The 20,689-nt window shown below is 44.1% G+C and overlaps 1 protein-coding gene across 6 annotated transcripts in view; it reads right to left on the reverse strand.

The window, feature by feature from the left end:
* Positions 1–20,604, reverse strand: part of ap3d1 (adaptor related protein complex 3 subunit delta 1) — a 47,217-nt gene extending 26,613 nt beyond the window's left edge. For all 6 annotated transcript variants that reach the window (XM_080771028.1, XM_080771032.1, XM_080771029.1 and 3 more), the window contains exons 1-15: positions 20,265–20,604; positions 15,083–15,178; positions 14,175–14,255; positions 13,926–14,006; positions 13,147–13,254; positions 12,145–12,274; positions 10,580–10,719; positions 9,867–9,940; positions 9,202–9,251; positions 8,634–8,683; positions 7,656–7,704; positions 4,463–4,608; positions 3,731–3,879; positions 2,856–3,086; positions 725–986 (exon numbers count right to left, since the gene is read on the reverse strand). In XM_080771028.1, the coding sequence (XP_080627154.1) occupies positions 725–986; positions 2,856–3,086; positions 3,731–3,879; positions 4,463–4,608; positions 7,656–7,704; positions 8,634–8,683; positions 9,202–9,251; positions 9,867–9,940; positions 10,580–10,719; positions 12,145–12,274; positions 13,147–13,254; positions 13,926–14,006; positions 14,175–14,255; positions 15,083–15,178; positions 20,265–20,360 (1,743 nt within the window). In that variant the 5' untranslated portion in view covers positions 20,361–20,604. The remainder of the gene's footprint in view (positions 1–724; positions 987–2,855; positions 3,087–3,730; positions 3,880–4,462; positions 4,609–7,655; positions 7,705–8,633; positions 8,684–9,201; positions 9,252–9,866; positions 9,941–10,579; positions 10,720–12,144; positions 12,275–13,146; positions 13,255–13,925; positions 14,007–14,174; positions 14,256–15,082; positions 15,179–20,264) is intronic.
* Positions 20,605–20,689: the final 85 nt, after the last annotated feature.

A 20,689-nucleotide genomic window follows, 5' to 3' on the forward strand; every position in this document is an offset into this window, starting at 1 on the left:
GTTTTTGCGGATCCGAAAGTAATAGGCTATCAATAGCCGTCAGCCTGTCACCATTAACACCCCACTAGACAGCTGCGGAAAGTGGATAAAATCGACGCCGGTCCGAAAAAAACATTATACGGACGAATTATTCGGCGGCAGTATGCAAACGTGATTGACATGACGTGAGCTTGATTTTCTTTTTACGTCCTCTGAAATTCGTTCCGATATTCGGCACCTTTAAAGTTGTTTTTACCATAACATGCCGTATTGGCCAATCCTCATTGTTAATTTATCCATTTGTAACTCCAGAGTTAGTTAAAGGAGAATTCCATACTAAAAGGCTTTCTTACCTTTCTTTGTAGTTGTTACGTCCCCACCAAAGCGGTCCATGTGTTATTTTGTGCAAAAGCCCTACCATAAGCCCTAAATGAATTGCATTAAATTGAATGGGGCTATGGGGTGTTAATAATTCGCTTATTTCCATCGCTCAAAATTATTATTTTTTTGTATACATTCTCTCTTCATAATTTAATTAATATCCCAAGCGGCACACTTTACTATGAATTAGCACAACACACCATAGCCCCATTCAATTCCCATTAAATTCATTGAGGGCTTATGGTAGGGGAAATAGCGAATAAGGAGTTTTTGCACCTTTCTTTGTAACAACTACAAAGAAAGCTAAGAAAGCCTTCTAGCATGGAATTCTCCTTTAAATTTCCCCCGTCCCCCGGTCTCTTACCCTCTCCTGCACCTCCAGGTTGGCGCTCTGGACGAACAGCGGCAGCCTGTCTATCATCAGCTGGCTGGTCTCCTGGGCGGCGACGCCACCGCCGCCGCCGCCGTCGTCCGCCTTGGTGGCTCCGCCCCCCTCCTGGCTCCGCAGTATCGTGGCGAACAGCTTGGCGGCGTTCTGCACGTACACCGCCTGGATGTGACCCGGCAGCGTGGCCACCTTGGGCCGCAGCATGGCCTCCAGCGTCTGAGTGGGGTTCTCCAGGTGTCTGGAGGGAGGGAGAGAGGGAGGGAGAGAGAGAGAGAGAGAGAGAGAGAGAGGGGTGGATGTAAGCGTAAAGGCCCCTCACGCAGCAGAGCTGTAGTAGTGGATCCTTCGGGTAGGATAAGTGCACGTGTTACGAGACCCGTTGCAACCTATACGTCGTTACAATTTAGGCATTTTAGCAGACGCTCTTAATCCAGAGCGATTTACAGTAAGCAAGAACAAAACATGGTGTGAGAGGGAGGGTGACTGAGTTAAGCAGTCACACCTGGCCTGAGTCAAACTAGAACTGGACTCAGAGCTATGGGTGTGGCTGCGCACCTGTTGTGCATGGACTTGATCAAGGCACAACGGGTTAAATCAGTCACCTCCACAAACACACAGAGATAACCTCTGTCCGGACAGTGGAGAGCCACATCTGCTCTCCTGGGGAAACTTGTATTGTGAGTTTGTGATGCTTTCACATTGTTATGCCCTGGCTTAAGAGGAATAAAACAGCCTACTTGAGAAACAACTGCCTGTGTCGTATCCCTCCTTGCCCTGGGTAGTGTTGACCCACTTGGTCACGCATGGTAATACATCAAATGCATAAAAATAATCGTCATCAATAATCATAAGCAAGCTAAGAACATAATATCTGTACAGTAGATTCTATCTGTACAGATTATCTGTTTTTTCCACCATTCTGCCTAAGGACCTAATCTGAAAAAAACGCAGCAGTGTGCAAGAAGCTCCTTTATTTGTGTAGCCCCCTGAGATTGGAAATGAAAGCACAGTAGGAGGTTTTTTTTCTTCTTCTTCGTTCATTTAACCCATTCTGACCTGAGATCAGATTCATACGAGGTTTCCACTGGACACACACTGGTCTGATTAATCCATTCTGACCTGAGATCAGATTCTAAAAATGTCAGTCGTTCTTCGAATTTTTCAAAAATAGCAGACCTACAAGCTCGTATCGCGCCACTCGGTGGCGCGATATGAGCTTGTAGATCTGCTATTTTTCAATAGGTAAAGCATAACATGATGCTAACACCAAAATGGGTGCCCGGTCTGAATGGGTTAAGTGACAACATCCCTCAGCCACATACCAACAGCTGTTAACGCATGTCACTTTGTCAACAACAAAGGCAACGTGGGTTTTATTAAAGCCGAGCAGATCTTAGACGGAGGCTCCAGCACAAATATTAAATATGGAACATATGCGTTTGCTGTCAATCATGTTGGAGCGTGAGGGAATTAGAGCTGAATTAACAGATTGACAGGAGAGTGGGAATTGGCACATTTGGGCCAAACTGACGATCATTTTTATTCCCATCGCACAAATTATGGACAACTCTTGACAGCTAGCCGTAACCTACATTACTACATACTTCTCACATGTACACACCGACGGTGGCGAGCTAGCACCGAGCGACTCATTGGAGGCAATGTGGGGTTCAGTCAGTGTCTTGCCCAAGGACACTTCGGCACGCGGGTGAAATCACCCCTCAGCGTCTTCTGACAGACATACTAGGGGTTGGAACATGCATCCAGCGAAGCCAAACCCTGTAGTCACTTTGAGTGGCACCACACAAATCTTTGAATATATATTTCAGAGCGAACATTTTTGACAAAATATTGGCTTCTGGGGGGGGTCCCTGGAACTACATATTTTGAGATGGGGGTCCGTTGCCCAATAGAGATAATTCTGGGGGTCCTTCACATGAAAAAGGTTGAGCACCACTGACATAGAAACATGGGTTTAAAAAAAAGGATTTAGAAGACTTTTTTTAATCGACCTCAGTCCAAAATGGGTTAAACTGGTAATCGTGACAGACAAGACGGCCCTATACCCCAAAAATCTGAGATGATATAAAAGACAAATGGAACCTACTCCGAGAACTCGCCACAGATCCAGGCGGCGGCGTAGAGGACCTCGCAGATGCCGTTGCGCTGCGTGTTGCCGGTCAGCAGGTGAGCGTTGTCCAGCAGCGTGGCCATCTGGGCCACGGCGAAGACCCGGATGGCCTTCACCCGGATGGCCACGTCCAGCATCTGGGAGGCGATCAGGTGGCCGTGACGAGTGCCCTCCAGCCGCGTCAGCTCCACCAGGATGCTGATGTACCTGCAAAGACGACAAAGAGACGCATATGGAGAGGTGTACGGTTAAAGATAAATAATTTATACCAGACTACGAGGCTAGGTTTAGGGCACGGTTTGTCCCTGATGAATAGTATGTAAAATTCCACCAGCCCAGCATGCAGCAGTGTGTTGTTTTATTTTATTGGATACATAATTCATGAATATATGAACGGCTAGTAAAGGCGAACTTTTAGCAGGTTAGTCCCATGAATATATATATGAATGGCTAGAAAAAGCTAACTTTTAGCAGGTGAATATCATGTATTTTGAAAGAGAGAGCTGGATAAGGGGAGCAGTAAACATAGCTACAAGATGACAAAATACAATAATCAAGCTAAAAAGGGCAAATGGAGAATTACAGACATACAGGACACAGGACACAGGAAGGGGGCATAAACTCTGGTGTTCAACTTGGCCCAACGGACTAACCACTCAAAGTTGGTGATGTATTGGTAGTTGCTCTGGCTACAGCGGTCAAGGATCTTAATGACTAACCACTCAAAGTTGGTGATGTATTGGTAGTTGCTCTGGCCACAGATGTCGAGCATCTTAATGACTAACCACTCAAAGTTGGTGATGTATTGGTAGTTGCTCTGGCCACAGATGTCAAGGATCTTAATGACTAACCACTCAAAGTTGGTGATGTATTGGTAGTTGCTCTGGCTACAGATGTCGATGATCTTGGTGAGCAGCTCGTCTCTGTACGTGGTTCCCTCCGCCTTGTCCACGTGCACCATCAGCTTCTTAACGATCTCCATCAGGTTCTTCTTGGACACCTGGTGGGGGAAAGCAAACGATATATATTCAATATAATTAATTAATTTCAGTTCATGAACCGCTCACGGCTGTGACACCCCCAGCCGCAACTGCCGGCGACGCGAGCGATCGATGAAGAAGGCGTCTCGTTGAGATCGTCCCCGACGTATCACAGGCGACAAACGGTCACAACGCGCTGTGAAGATTTGACTAATCGAAACATTGGCAGCTATAGACAATAAGTACATCATCTTTTCATACAGCCAATCCCTCAGTTCAGATGTACTTATTTTTCAGTCAAACGGTCAAAAATAGTGATACCACAGGATAGTGGTTGTTCTTAGAATATCCGAAGGAGACCTTGTGTGCACTGTGTAGCTTCATCCCTTTCCACAATTACGCTACCCAATATTTATTCATGTAATCGTTAACCCATTTTGACCTGGGAACGATTCTGCAAATGTCTTCTACATCCTGACAGTTTTCTGAAAAAGCTATTTTTCTATGTCAGTCGTTCTTCTATTTTTCAATAGCTAAAGCATAACATGATGCTAACAGCCTAACACCAAAGGGGTTCAAGTTCAAGTTGGTTGGTTCATATACCATGCCGTAGAGCAGGTCCAGCGCCCTCAGACGGATGGACTCGTCCTTGTCGTCCAGACACTGGAGGATGAGGTCTTTGTGGGACTGGACCGACTTGGGGTGGGTCTTCAGGATCTTGGACATGGCCAGCAGGCCCAGGTACTTCACTAAAGAAGAGAACCCACACAGAATGCTCTCAGTGTGGCCTTCACCAATTAGGCATGCATGGATCCCGTGGCTTTGAGTTCACACGAGGCATTATGCAAAGATCACAGCGTATTTTAATATATCTGTTGCTCACACGGTCGCTGGTAGGGCATTAAGCAACTAGTCGACTAGTTTACTAGTCGACTCGACCTTGTTGGTACTAGTTGACTAGTTGATAAGAGAGAAAAGTTTATTTTTATTTATTTATTTTTTCCTTGATTTTGTAGGCCTCAAGATCATGTAGATTATAGTCACCAATGTACACAGTTTTTAAATGTACAATTCTTTTTTAACATAATAGGTAGGTAGGTAGGATAGGTAAGTAAGGCAACTAGGCAACTAGTAAAAATGACTAGAAGTGAATGCCCTAGTCGCTGGTGTCATCAAGCATGAGTCCAGTGACGTGTGTCGGAGGCGCCGCGGCCGGCCGGACGGACGGAGGGACGGGGGGATTAAGAAAAAACAGCTTTAATCAATGTTATTTATTTTCTTTATATACGGTATTTTACTGTCCTATATTATTGTATGTGGGTGTATGTATGACTGTGAGGGTGTGTGGGGATGTATGCGTGAGTGTGAGTGTGAGTGTGTGTGTGTGTGTGTGTGTGTGTGTGTGTATGTACGAGTACGCTTACATAATGTTTTCATTTTATTATTATCCTGTCTATGTGTCATCTCCCACAAGCATTTATCTACTGTTTTTACTTTTTATTTACTGAGTTGGCAACACATATTGTAATGTTCGATTGTTCGTCTTTTTACTTTCTGTATGTCCTTGTATGTCATTTCTGTTCATGAAAAATGAATAAAATTTAAGTTGAAAAAAAAAAAGAAAAAACAGCTTTGTATCTGGAAGTTGAACCCAGCTCTGCAGCTTCAATTTGTAGCTTTGTAACTTTCCGTCTTTTTTGAGGCAGCTACAAATAGTCAGATTTGCTTCGACGCTTCACGTCGCCGGCTACCATTGACAATGAATAGTGGTCTGAATCTTTGCATCTGCCTGTGTGAACGAACGCGCCATTAGGACCACCTGGTCTACATTAAACTGATTATGTGCCCTGCTGACTAAGGTTGACTGGTTTTGTGTAGACATATTTTGGACGTTACAGTAAACGTCTGGAGTATTCAAATCACTGTAAAAAAAACTACGTTTTGCCCAGAGTAATATAGTAAGAGAGTGGCGACACTAGCGTAGCCTCCCATTGTAACAATGGAATGAGGAAGTGCTCATTCTATCTCAAATGTGATAGTTCCAGCCACAGGAGAAATGTTTGGAACTATAAGCGTGTCGCTACTCTCCTACTCTACACTCTGGTTTTGCCTTAGTGTCGAGTGCACAGACTTGGGCTAACATTTCTTTCATTCTCCAACCTTAGTCTCACCGGACACTTTAAAAACGAATTGACAGTATCTTTACTATGAAAGCGATCGGTTGTTACACAAATACACATACTCTAGTAGGTGTACGCAAATATATAAACCGTTTGTCATTCTGTTCCATTTAACATTCTGATGAGATATCACATTAATGAAAATTATAATAATTATTATAATTATAATTAAAAACACACAAGACAATGGACACATGGGCATTTAGTTTTTCCTCACACACACACACACACACACGATGAAATCTGTTCCATCATCATGTGTACCTTTGCATTCACTACAAGCCCACCTGTTTGGAGACCCCTGGTAGAGATCAATGTATACATATAAGAGCACCGAAGTCTGATCTGATGTCAATATCGGTAGAGGGCGCCAAGTCCACTGGTTTGTGTACTTTTACATCGTCCCATATAAGAACAGTTCCCAGCGGTTTCACTCATATTCATATAAAGAATGAACTGACTGCGAGAAAACGCTAATGTTACTGCTGCCGAATTAAGTCACATTTTCACTAGAAACAGACTGTATCAAATATGAGTAACCAAATGTCGTAAATGATACAGAGACACCTCCCCGACAATATCGCCAAGACAGTTTGGACCACAACTCTTATATGAGACGATTTTAAGACGACACGATGTTTTTCTCCATAGAGAAAATGCTTCCGCGAACCAGGGGATGAGCGAGTCACGTCAGGACTTCTGTGCTCTATAGTATATGGATACTCTATGGGGCACGCCGCCAAGACTCTGAACACTGTATCGGAAACCTAGACTGGAATGATACGTAAAAAATAAGTAAAGAAAACTTTTCTAAATGTACTGCTACAAACTACCACTATATCTCTTAAAAAATGCTAGGCTTCTTTAACAAGAAATACATCTACATTTACCTTAAATGAAAACATAATTAGTGCTTTTTTCCTTTTTTGGGATATGTCAATTCACTTTCATTTGCTCCAACTGTAACCACTATCCTGTGTTAAACTTGAATGGCACTCTTCTCACTTCAGCTTTAGGTGATGAGGTGAGCCCCAGAAACGACAACATGACGTCACACCGCGGTGGTAAGCGACTCACCGCTAAACCGAAAACACCTCTCTGTTTTTACCAAGCACCGTTTCAGTGGTCACCTTATCACCTAAAACTGGACTATGAACAGGCCTTTAGACACATGGGAGTGCATTCAAATGAAAAACCAAACGGAGCCCATGAGGTCCAAATCTAGTCTACACACGACGTCACAGTTCTATTTTCTACTCTACGACCCACAATACAATCTACGCACAGTGGGCTCTAGATAACTCGAATGCTTGAACACATTTAAAAGTATCTCTGGAGGCTAAATAAATCTGCCTAGTGCTAAGAATAGGTGTGTAAAATGTACATATAAGCTAAGTTACACTATGTGTGTACAAACTTCAATTGGTGGCTTAATTGCAGTGGCATTTCAAGCAGCCACCTGCCCTCCAATTGGAAGCAACATGGTAAATTATGTTCGAGTTATCCAGAAATAGGGATTGGGGGCGCTACGACTCTAAACGGGTGGACTGTATGCCAGTCAGAAACACGCAGACAATGAGAGAATGACACACTGCAGGCATTGACAGAGGGCTCACAGTTCTGGTCCGAGTCTTCGATCAGGATGCGCAGTTTTTGTACACAGAGCTGAGAGAGAGAGAGATAGAGAGAGACAGACAGAGAGAGACAGAGAGAGGAGAGAGGAGAAGGTAAAAAAGTTCATTATCATCATTGTAGACCATTTCAGTTTTTTTTTTGTTTAATGATATTTAGTGAATCAAATAATGACGCAAAGAGAAGGAAAGATTTGTCTATAGCAGTGTGGTTCCCAAACCTTTGAAGTCGAGACCCAAAAGAGGGATAATAAGACGTTTGCCCGGAACACAAACTAGTGAAAATATCAGATCTACAAGCACACAACGCTACTTTTGGAATTTCCTGGATTTGTTTTGTGTTACATTTTAAATGTAAGAAAATACTTTTACGGGCCTGGACCGGCTGAAGCCCTACACACACCGGGTGCGCAGCGTATCGGAGCGTCAGGCGAGGCGTGAACGCGCGTCGGACGCCGCCGGTGTGCGATAGGTTCATTGAAAATAACGGAGGCGGCTGTTTTGACGCGCGGCGTTCGCAGACGGTGTGTGTAGCCCTTTAGCGGTCCAGGCACCTTGGCTGGTAATCCAGCATGACAGTGTGTCGCGGGTTCGAGTCGCGAGTCCCCTTTCCCGTCAAGCTACAGTACATATATTTTTAAAAAAGCCAAAAAAAAGAAGGAAAATACTTTTACTCGAGTCGTGACCCATAAAAGGTGGTCCATGATCCACGGTTTGGGAACCAGTGGGCTATATTATACCATGCATTCTTTAGCAATCATAATGACTGAGACTCATTTGAGGCATGCAAGCATGTCCAGCCTGTTAACAGTGAAGTAGATGTTAGGACAGACAGAAGTCAAGAACAGAAAGTCAGATGAAAAACATGCACAGTGATTTCAGTGGAATGGGAAAAGGTTTTTAAAATGTCATCATGCCAACAGGAGCAGGCAGACGCCAGTGACATGGACCTCAGACCCTTACCTGTATGCTAGCACTGTGGTTGGGCATTCCAGAGGACAAGGAGATCAACACTGCAACAGACAAGATCAAAGACAAAAGTCACATCTGAAGCTGCATACTTTTTGTCAAAGGAAAGAAGGGAGCTCGGAGTTTTACAGTAGCACTTACAAAGGAAATTATGCAGCACAATCCTTCCATAAATGCACCAAATCTCTGCAGGTGTCGAGTGTGACCCCCGTTTATTATCACGGGAACTGATCACAAGCAGTTGTCTCAGTTAAGTATTAGGGCTCCATTTTCGTCGACCGCTAAACCCCTTATCCCTAAACTTCTTTGCTGTTTTTTTACCATTTTGAAAAACATTTTTGAATAGTTCAACTAGCCAATCTACATTGACACGTTGTGAGCTTGTAGACTGGCCATTTCAACTATTCAAAAATGTTTTGCAAAATTGTAAAAAAAAAAAAAAAAAAAAGGCAAAAAAGTTTAGGGATAAGGGGTTTAGCAGTGACGAAAATGGGAGCCCATAGTTCCCCGAATCTATCCATGGATCCATGGACAGTTGTACTGCCCAGAGCGTAGTACTGACCTGCAATCACTGTGTTGACACATTCGTACAGCAGGGACATGGCCGAGGTACTGGAGGAGACGGAGGTAAGAAGAGACGAGACAGAATTGTTATATAGATATTATAAGGAGGTTCGGCAGGAGGCCCCGGGGGTACTGATAGATTCATCTTCCCCGGCCCTAACCCGTCCCGGGGTAATGATAAGATTCATCTTCCCCAAGGGGACAACAAACAGACTAATAAATAGACAAGTCCTTTGTGCCACTAGCTATGAAGATGAATAACGAAGCGCCGCAACGGTCTCTCGACTCGTTCAACAGACTAATTGCTCGGAGAACAACACTGTAAAGTACGGATACTATCTGAGATGCATACCGTTTGCTCTCTTGTATTTTGTACTGTTTGTATAGTGTTGATTATGTTGCCTGTTGCCATTTGAGGGTGTGTACAGTGTAGCATATTGTATGGTGGTGTTGTATATGGTATATTTTGCCATTTCTTTAGGGTGTTGCATTCAATGTGATGTCTTTTTTACCCTGCTGTTATCTACACTACTTTTTCTTGCCCTGTGATGCATTATCTTAACTGCTGCGCTGCCTTGGGCGACTGATTTTCCCTTGTGGGCTCAACAAAGGTCATGTTAGACGGACCACTGGCCAGTGGCAGCCTTCCTATGAGCGTCTCACCTGTGGATGAGGTTTGTAAGTGGCTCAATGAGCTTCTTTCCCAACCGTGGCTCGAGGGGTGTGAGCGCACCAAACTGAAAACAAAGAGGACCACAGAAGAAGTACCATTACGACAAACACACAAGAACAGACCATGGATATGATGAATTGCAGCCAGTGTATGTGAAGATCTTTAAAAGAAACGCTCATACTCAAACTGGCAGTTTAGCCCTTCCAACTACAACAACTCATGATTATAGGACACCATTTTCTAAAGTATACTGCGGTTTAATTAACTTTCAAGGGAGCAACTGAATTCCTTTCATTCCAGTACGCTATGACAATCAACTAGAATCCTTAAACGGAAATAACAGTCAACTTTACGGTATCTTTACATTGTTTAATTTGTTTATAAATGGCGTTTCAAAGTGTGGAACTGATTTGAAAAGCAGAAAACCTTCCGATTTCCAGATGGCTTCTCAGATACGGCCACCCCCTCTTTTTTGCAGACTTTGGTCATCAATTCAGGAAAAGAAATGACAAAAGTCTATTTTGTTTTAAAAAGACATTTAGCTGATCTGTTTTAGTTTCTCGAGTAGCGATACTTTCTTCATTGTGTTGCAACATGTGGAGGACATTAGGGGATGAATTACCACGCACGCATGCAAGCGTTCATCATGCGCGTACCTACACAGACAGACAACGCCCGCCGGCGACATTTCAACTGGACTCACCAGCTTAATGATCTTGATGAGAACCCAGTTGTTGGTGGAGGAGGTCATGAGCTTAAAGAACAGCGGGGCCAGAGACAGGTAGTTCTTAGGGTTCCTCCTGGCCAGCTCACAGATCACATTCACCGCTGCTGACTGAACACCTGCAACCAGGCCAATCAAGAGGGATCAAATAGCAGCTTCGTACACATTTACAGACTGGAACGAATACACATAGTCACTGACGAAGGTCTGAGGACCGAAACGTTTGCTTTTTAATTGCACCATGAGCACAGAGCATGATAAAATAAAAGAAAAAATATTTTTCTAAAGTCTCAGTCTAAGGAGTTTTACTTCTTTTTCTATACGGTGAGTGAGTCTTTTCCTGTCGAAGTTTCCCTTATGTTTTTGAGACCACCGCTACCGTAGTCAAGTTTGAAGAAGAAAAGGACGAAGAAAGGCGCAACAGTTTTCTCAGTGCTTCAGACTGGAAATAGACCTTTTAATCAAACAGGACTTGACTAAGGGGGGAAAAAACGTGCCCAGATACTAATCGGTATTAGACGATTATCCGGGACATTTTGGCCAATCCACTTTTTGACTATACTCCCGTTTCCATGGGAAGGATTTAAATGTTACGATCTCTGATATACAGTGTACGTTTTTGGGATATTGGATATTCATGTAGCTTCTTAACATCGGAATTCATTGATTGTGCCTTGCTTAATCCTAAAATCAGATGACTGAAGCTGAATGGTCATTTGTAAATGACAAAATTGTTGTCAGATTTAAGAGACACATCGTACAATTATTGCGTAATCATATTGGTGCAACATATTGGGAATATTGTTTATTCTCCAATATGCATTTTAACCCATTCTGACCTGAGATCAGATTTAAAAAAAGTCTTCTACATCCTGACAGTTTTCTGAAAAATGTTTCTATGTCGGTCGTTCTTCGATTTTTCAAAAATAGCTAAAGCATAGCATGATGCTAACATAGACAAGGCCCAGGTTTGCTTTAGCTGGGTCCTGCAATTGGTGGTATTCTTTTTTTCCCCCCACTCCATTTGCATTTGCTAGCATAAAATTGTTTGGTGAAATCCAATATTCTATTGGCAGTAGCTTATAGTAGCTTGTATCAGATAATGGCCTTAAAACAATCATAGACTATTCTGTCAGAAGGGAGCTGGGCACAGTTAGGTCCAAGCAATATACCATAAAAAAAAGAGACCAATTTCCTCTTGGGTGTTTTTTGCCGTCAGCATGGCAGACATAGTCCTGTGAAGTGTCGAATATTGCCAGACAGCTGTGGCAGCATCACAAATGAGCAATAAAAATTCTCCCCACCATTTTCAGCAGCTGTTGAATAATTCACAGGACTGGAGGTCGGTGACAGAGAAGGTCTGTCTCCGAGTCACTAGCAGCTTGTTAATTTAGTTACCTCACACTGGAATGAGCACATTATGACCCAAACCAAGAGTACATGATACCCAGGGGACGGAGCCAAGACCCCTGATGAGAACAGCACCGACTTGACTAGCCCCCGTTACAGCAGCAGATGTGAGGCGCCTCTTCCATAATCCATACCTGGGTCTGGGTCCTCCAGTTTCTCTTTTAGTCGGGGGAAGGCGGGACGTAGGGACTCGGGATACTTCAGAAACACCTTGTACATGATCAGCACGGCCTTCTTTCTGATGTAGGGCTTTGTATGAGACATCTTAAAAACACAGAAAACGAGACGATGTGCCGTTAGTTACACAGCCTGACCTCGCCAACACTTTGGCCGTGAAGTGGAATTCAAATAAAGAAAGGCAACAAGACGCACACCTGACTCCGCCAGATGGAAGAGACGCTTGCTTCACAATCACATTTGTTTCACAACGTACTTCCACCTGGGATCTCTGTAGCCCAATCGCTGAAGAAAGCCGTCCCTATTTTCAAGCTACTTGGCAGGTGATTGGATGGGACCGTCTGTCAATCATATCGACGTGTCCGCCGTACATGATGTATGGTAGCTAGGCATGCAACGATATATCGATATTAATTTTTTCCCTTTTTTTTAGGGGGGCTAGTGAATTATGGTGTGTGATGTGAAATGTGAGCTTTAGTCATATTCCATCATATTCAAGTGCTTTTGGAGAGAAATGAGTCCCTTTCAGTAGTAGAGCACTGTAGAGGGGAGAATTGTGTGTGTCTGTGACACACACATGATGATGGTCGTTGATGCTCATCAAGGAAGGCAATTATGTTTCTGCACTGTGAAAAGTAATGCTACTTCTTTTGCAATGTAGTTAAATAAAAAAATATGAAAAAAGCTTGTTGGGGAAGATAAATTATTTAAAAAAAAAAAAAAAAAATGTAATTTTTCTGGAGAATATTATTTGCGATTTTCCAATTTTAAGGCGATAGGAACATGCACTTCTCAATGGCAGCACACCCGGCCTCTCCAAGATCCCTCATCCCGCCCGTAGCTGCCGCTGATTGGTCCGTCCCGGGCGCCAATCAATACCACCCCCATCTGGCAGGAGTCAGGTGACCAATTACCATTGGCTCATCCTGTGAAATAAAGATGCGATTCGGTGGACTCACCAATGTCATGATGTCATTGGCCAGATCCCGGGCCAGGTCAGGGGTCACGAAGCAGGACAAGCCAGTCAGAGCAACGCCCGTGTCATACTGGTTGGGACTGCTGAGATCCTGAGAGCAGAAAATGTTGAAGATAGAAATATAGGGTTATAGAGAATTATACAGAAAGATGTTGCCATACAGAGACAAATGTCTCTGTATGTCGTTTACTTCAAGAGTTATGGCATTGTCCGTCATCTCCGTCGTATGGTTCGTTTTGGGGGTAGGTGTAAGAAAGGGTTAGAAATAGCCCCCATGGGACATTAGTTGACCCAGGCAACAAGAACAAATCATAACTAGACACCATAAGGGTCTCAAAAAAACATGTTATGAAAACATGTCACTCGGGTGCCGTCGGAGTTGTTTCCTGCGTCACAGAAAAAGTGAAACCAAGAGTCACTTGTCCAACGGACAAGTACATTTTAATTCACTTTTAATGTAAAGCCCTGTAAGTGAATGCAAAACATTGAAATACTGCTATTAACTTTCAAAAGTTAACCTCTCCTATATGGATGTATAACTAACTATCTCTGACAGAAAAAGTGTTAATGTAAACAGCTCTGTTTACACCTTTATATTTATTTGTACATATACATTGTTTTATCTTGATTGTTTTGTTCCACTTTTGCTTTGGCAAAAATGTTTTTTGAGATATATAAATGGAGAGAGAAAGAAGATATGTCTCGGTGCAAGAATCTTTGTGATGTGCAGACCATTTGCAACGGGTAAATAATGTCACTGACCTTTCGAATCTGATTGGTCGTAAGCATGATGACATCCGTGCTCTCGTGAAAGCACTGCGACGCAGCCAGGTAACCGATCCTCTGTAAGGGAGAACAGACAGACAGCGGAAAACATGTCAAAGTTATGAAACCGTGCGGGGCCGTAAATGGGTTAAATTAAAATGATGCCAAACGTTATCAGGCCATTGATAGGTTTTCTCCAAAGCTGGAGCCTTCTCATGTCATGCTCTTTAAAAAAAAAAGACTTGCCTTGTAAGTGAACTTGGAGGAGCTCATGACTTCAACGATGTTGAAAGCGGCCCAGCTGACATCATAGCCGAGCATCTGAAGCTGTAAATGCAACAGGGATGAGAGAGGGTTTGATTTAAAGAAGAAAGCAGCCCTGGACTGTCCCCATGGAACACTAAGAGGCCAAATGCATCGAGCAGAGAGCCTTGAAATTGACCACTGATACCAAACAAACGCAGGCTTAAGTGTAGGAACGAGCTATACATAGAAATAGTGCTTTAAACACTAAAAGCCAATACGGAGACACAGATGGGAATTTAGATACAAAGAGATTCAAACCACATATTTCCCCCATAAATTATTAACAAAACATTTTAGTCCTGTGTAAAAAGTCTCTTCAAGTCTGTTGTCTCCCTCTCCTGACAGAGAGGGGTAATTACAATGATGCCTGAACTGCAATAAAACTATCAAAACCACATCACATAACTTCACTGACATGGTCAGCCAGTCAGTGACGTACCTGACAACACCAGGGTTGGTCAGCCAGTCAGTGACCTACTGTACCTGACAACACCGGGGTTGGAATTTCTCAGTGGAATAGAAGTGAGACCGGCTCCAACCACTGCAGGTGTACTAGTTATATTCTTATTACTCTACCATACTGATTCTATTCATTGTAATACTATTGTAATTGTAGTCCCCGATTGTAGCTTTACGCCATGCTGACTTTTACCCAATGTGCTTGACTTTGCTGTCCACAGCATGCATGATATTAAACACCAACCTGAAAACGGCAAGTATACTATACTGTCAACAGACAGGGCCAGGAGTGTAACATAGAATGTGTGCGTGCCAGTATGTTGCTGTGCCAGTATAAGGGCTACAGACAGAGAGTAAGTGAATGGTTGCAGGGTGCAGAGAAGTCTTACATAGGTGAGCTTGCACACGGCATTGGCTTTAACGGCAATGTTGTCCTGCTTGAGCTCCTGCTTGATCTCGTCAATGCAGGTGGAGATGTACTTGGCCTGAGGACAGACGGGACAGAGAGAGAACAGAGCATGTCAGAATGGATGGATGGATTCTTCTTGACACTCAGAGTGAGACGTTGCCAGCAGTAACATTACATGGGAAATCTTTGCCAGTGGCGTGTCTACTCTTACCAGATTTTCTTTCCATGAAAATATTCATTGCCTTTTAGTCTGTACTCTGCAGTTGCTGAACATTGCTACATTCAAAATGTGGCACCTGGAGCCAACTGCTGTGGCTTTAAACAGACAACAAATTATGTGACTTAAACTCTCTCTTGTAGCAAAAACACAAGAGTAACTCAAATTAATTTGGACGGCCAACTAGCGCTGCACGATTCTTGCTCAAATTTAGAAATGAGATCGCATAGGTGTCTGAATCTAGATCACAATATTTTTTTCGATTAATCGGGGAGCACTAGAATGAAAAAAATAAAAATAAACATTGCATGGATGCATCTGGGACGTATCCTCAGTGATGTATCCCAAGGTCATCGGTGTTTCTGGTCTCTCAAACATCATACCCCTCACTCAGGTGACCCTGCTGTGGTGATCAAGTCCCGACTTACGTCCCAGTAGCTACCCTCGATCAGTCCCACAAGTAGGACGGAACTACTACTACTACGGGACTGGGAAGTACTAGTAGATCAATCTGGCGCGTGTATGGTGGAAGGACTAGGCTTTGTGGGTTAACTCCTGTCTGGGCCCCTCCTACGTCTCACCAGGTCCGATCCTGCTCTCACCATGTCCAGGACCTGTGCGTTGCACAGTACTCCCAGCATCAGGCACTTCATTCAGGAGTGGTGGATCATATAATCAATAGCACCAGGGTCCAGAATTATCTTTTTTTTAAACTCACCAGCCAATTGTGATAGATGAAAAGTCCTACAAGCTAAACCTTTTTTTTTTTTTGCTCATCAATACTGATATCTTAATGCAAAGAAGGCAAGGCATTCCTGAATTGTGGCACCTAAGTCTGATCTTTTGTCATGAACATCTGAAAAGGATCTTGCAGGAAGTAATGAACATTTATGTTGTTGCAAAAAGATCAAAGTGCCAGTCCGAAAAATAACATTCCAAGGTTCAAGGTTGTACTTTATTGTTGTGTAGACTAGGTACATAAGAGTAAAACTGCTTTCATTTTCATCTTCAGCATTTTTTTGCTTTCCAAGTGAAAGATCTACCCAGTAGTACCCACATTTAGTTTAATGTGAAACCGTGTCGGCCACTCTGGAAAAACTATCCCAGTTTTACTCAAATGTTAAATAGGAAGCCGAGGTTAAGCAACTGCACACCGTGGTGATAGCTTTGCTAATGTATGTGAAACAGTACTGGGATTGATCAGTCACTGTTGAAGAATGCACTGGGGTAGTTCATATACAGCACACTAGTACGTGGCCTTTGGGAACCAACAGTTCCAGAGCCATGTTGTAGCCCAGGACTCAGGAGCTATCTCCTGTCCCTGTAGCCAGTGTTGCATTGGTGATTTTAAGTTTTGGGGGGGGATGCCATGTTACTGACGTCATTAAAGTGCACGTCGCTTAACAAACCCCTCCACTACAGGAGTTGGCAGGTGTCACAGTGGGCTTATTCCTATGTTGATTTGATCTGATTGGATCTCAGTCACCCCCAGCCCCTCCTCTCCCCCCCAGTGCAGCGCTACGTCACATCATTTGGAGTGACGGCCACTGCGTTCCTCCAGGCTTTCATTTTTTGCACAGATGAAAATGAAAGCAGAGGCTACACTAGTGTAGGTGTAACACTCGGCAGCCTTTGTAAACGTCGCTGAACATTGGTGTGTGAACTCAAGGTTGTTTCTAATCGATGCGTGCGCACGTGCTCCTGGAAAGATCTTGGGGAGGTGCTGCGTGCAATGACCAATGCAAGACTGCCTGTAGCATGATGTACAAGTACCTGCCCCATCCCCCAGCCATGATGTACATGTACACCCTATGGACATGTACGCTAGTGCCAAGCAGGGAGGCATTGGGTACCATTTGTATATTATGACTCTGCTGGGGATTGAACCCAGGGACGTGCTGGGCCTCTAATTCAGCCTGGGAAATGGAGTTGGAGAGGCCCTTCGGCCACGTGCTGGAAAAATAAAATTGCCCTCCGCCGGCGCGGACCCAAATACTAACCGTGACAGTGATTTGGCCTCAGCCGGGGAATGGCACGCGGCAAAATTATATAGGCCTAGCCTATATAAAAAGATATTTTTGTTGTTTTTTTCCTCCTAAAAACGGCCTGGTTCAGCCTCGACTGGACCGGCCGTTCGAGAGTTGTAGTTAAGAGTTTCCCCACTCTTAACTACAAGGTCACTGAGCTCGTTTGGTTTGGCTATGACCCTAGAGAGCAACATGCAAAAAGATACATAGGCAGATCTGAGATCATTCCATTTACAAATATGCAAAAAGTAAAAGTAATTTAAGAACGTATTTTAGCCACCAAGACCAACTGATCTGTGAGAATGAAAATTGCTTCAATTATTTAAAGAAATAGTGTCCAACAAGAAGTTATTCACTCGACCATTACACACCGCGTGCACACACACACACACACACACACACACACACACTCTCTCTCTCTCTATCGAGTGTAAGAGTGTGTTGTTGGTCATGTGTCTGCAGTCATGAGACAGCACAGTGACACGAGGAGAGGACGTATAGGGCCAGGGGGTGGGATCACATTCTGCTGGTGTTCCTGAGGAGACACAGCCAGGGGAGGCTGGCAGGGCAGGCCCACAGGGCAGGCAGGGGGAGACAGTGTGTCACCACTGATGCTCACACAGATGCCATCGTATTGAAATAACCCAAATACTTGTCCCATGGCCAACACGGAGAGCTTTTGCCAGCATTATTAGCAGCTCGAGCTTGAACTAAGAGGGGAAGCAGAAGAGGTAGTAAACTGTATGCGTTCCAAAATAAAAGTAAACACTCAGTCAATGTTATCAGGCCTTTATATTCAAGACATATTAATTACAGATATCTGATAGGCTAGCCAATGGAAATAGGACTCGATACTCGAACAGTCTTCACACATTTTCTCGAAGGCCTGTTCCACAAAATATGGGAAGGAGAGGGTGAATGCGGAGTGAAGGAGGAGTGAAGAAATGAATGAAGCTGTGCAGGGTTGAGAACACACACACACACACACACACACACACACGTACGTGAAAAACAAATAGAGAGAGTGCATGAGAAACTGTGGCCCGGGCCCAGGAAAAGCAAACACAGAGAGACCATATTAATATTTCAGCAAACTGTCCACTGTCGGCCCGGTAACCAACACCTTATCTAGGACCTAGGTAGGTACGTAGGGTTGAGTTACCAATGGAGGCCAAGCTCCGTCATACAAGGCTGAATCAAAAGATTGCACAAGAATGGCTGGGTGGAGGCTAAACAGCTATAGCCTTGGTGCCAACTTATCATGGTCAATGTAATGAACCAACATTCACGAATGGCACAATATTGTGACCAATTGTCTATGTATAGACACGATAAGGCCCGCAAAGTGAGGTTATACATCATACCTCATAGTTTATCATGAATGGCCAAAAGCAGAATAAAGGCATAGAGAAAATAAAGGGTCTAGAAATTGCATTCAGGTCAGACCCAGTCACTTCACTGGACAAATGCAGTGTGTCACTAGCCTCGAAGACCGCAGGCGTTTTAGTGTGTCACTAGTCTTATCTATGACACTCAGAAGGCTAATCCAAAACCATCCTTCTGCATAGAAAGGCATAATTATGGGGAATTTGTTTACACTGCACATCAACAAATGTATATGCTGGCTAGTGAAATGGGAAAACGATGTGCTTCCACTTACAAACAGTACCCCCCATGCCCCCCAGACACTGGGATGAGCCGCTTTGACACATCATCACTGAGTGAAGAGATGACTGGTGGAGATGACATCATCAGATGAGATGTTCAACGAGAGCTGTATACTGGTGACCGTCTGAGACTGAGTGAATCATAATTCCATATGAATAATTGATATGAAAACATGGCAGCATCACGACATAATCCCTATTCATAGAATTTAGGCACTGGCACTGACACTGTGGGGAGGACTGTGACTGTTGTTAATCCCGATGAGCCTGGATGATTCAGCCGTTGATGATGCCGAATGTGAAGTCAAAGCTTAAGTGATGGAGTGAGTGAGTGACTGACAGACAGGTTCAAAAGGCTCTTCTCGTGCGTTTAGGTTAGGATGAGAGAGAGCATCGCGTCATGGAATCATATGTGATGATGGGATCAACATCACCTCAGAACCTCCAACGCCATCGGTCTACCTGGCTGCAACAATGAATGGTCAAACAGGGATGGCTTGTTGTTTACATCAACACAGTGGGCAGTGAATTGATTGAGTGACCTATAGGCTCTGGCTCCTTCTTATCTTATCTTTATCGGGATGAGATGATGCCAGCCAGGACTAGTAACCTGCCTGCCGGAGGTTGATCATCTCTTAGCCCCTTTCGGGACCTTGGTTAACCTTTTCTGTATTTGGGACGGTACGGTACGCTCGGTAACGACGTCCGAAATACAGAAAAAGGTTAACCTAGGGTCCCGAAAGGAGCTAATCATCTCTAGACTCTAGGAAGCCAGCTTTGCTGTCTGTCTTTAACCGGCTAACGTGCTACGTTAGCTATAGCTGGCTGCCTGTCACATACATAAACACACAATATGACTTCACTTGCTTAAAAGAACTAAACTAAACTGACAGCTGTCATTCGCTACGTCGGAATAGCGTGACAGTCCTCTGCTCTGGATGACCACTATATTGGGTTGTACAAACTGAAACATCACTAGGAAGCTAACGGTATGGAGACGGACTGTGTGTATGAAACGAATGACTGAGACTGAAACCGTAGCAGTGAGCTAACGGTTAGCCTCGCAGCTTAAACCCTCCACCTGGGCCGGCTAGGTTGTCAACGTTGACGGGGGGAGTGAGAGAGAGAGTGTGGATAACATTAGCCGCGACGTGTGCATGCACAATATATCGTTGATTGTGATGACGGGGAAACGTTAAAAGATGGGAGAATGGACTGTGATGATGATGATGCTTCAGTCGTTTCGTTTACCTCATCTTCCTTGTGATTCCTAATGCCACGTACTAAATCCTGGAGGTTTTTATCGAACATCCGATCGATGCTCCCTTTGACGATCTTCAGAGCCATGACGACTGGTACCGGTTGGACCCAGGCGGCAGCTGGAGGTGGTCTGGTGGCTGCTGATCAGACCGACCCGCTACACGGTACTCTCATCCACCCACCCGGGGACCGTCTGCGTCTGTCTGTCCGTGCAGGGATCCGCTTGCAGCTTCGCTAATCCCGGGGCAGATAGATGAAGGCGAGGCCAGACGGGACTGTCTCCTCAGTGCGCTGTGTGCAGAGCAGACACTGGCAATGGATCTGTGGAGGAAATGGCTGACAAAATGGCGTCTAAAAGTCAGCTGACTTTGTGTGTATTATGCGAGATTCTCAGATGGGGATCAATGAAGTTAAAG

The sequence above is a fragment of the Protomyctophum bolini genome (genome assembly GCF_963924005.1).
Source record: "Protomyctophum bolini genome assembly, chromosome: 8".
Taxonomy (NCBI): Eukaryota; Metazoa; Chordata; class Actinopteri; order Myctophiformes; family Myctophidae; genus Protomyctophum; species Protomyctophum bolini.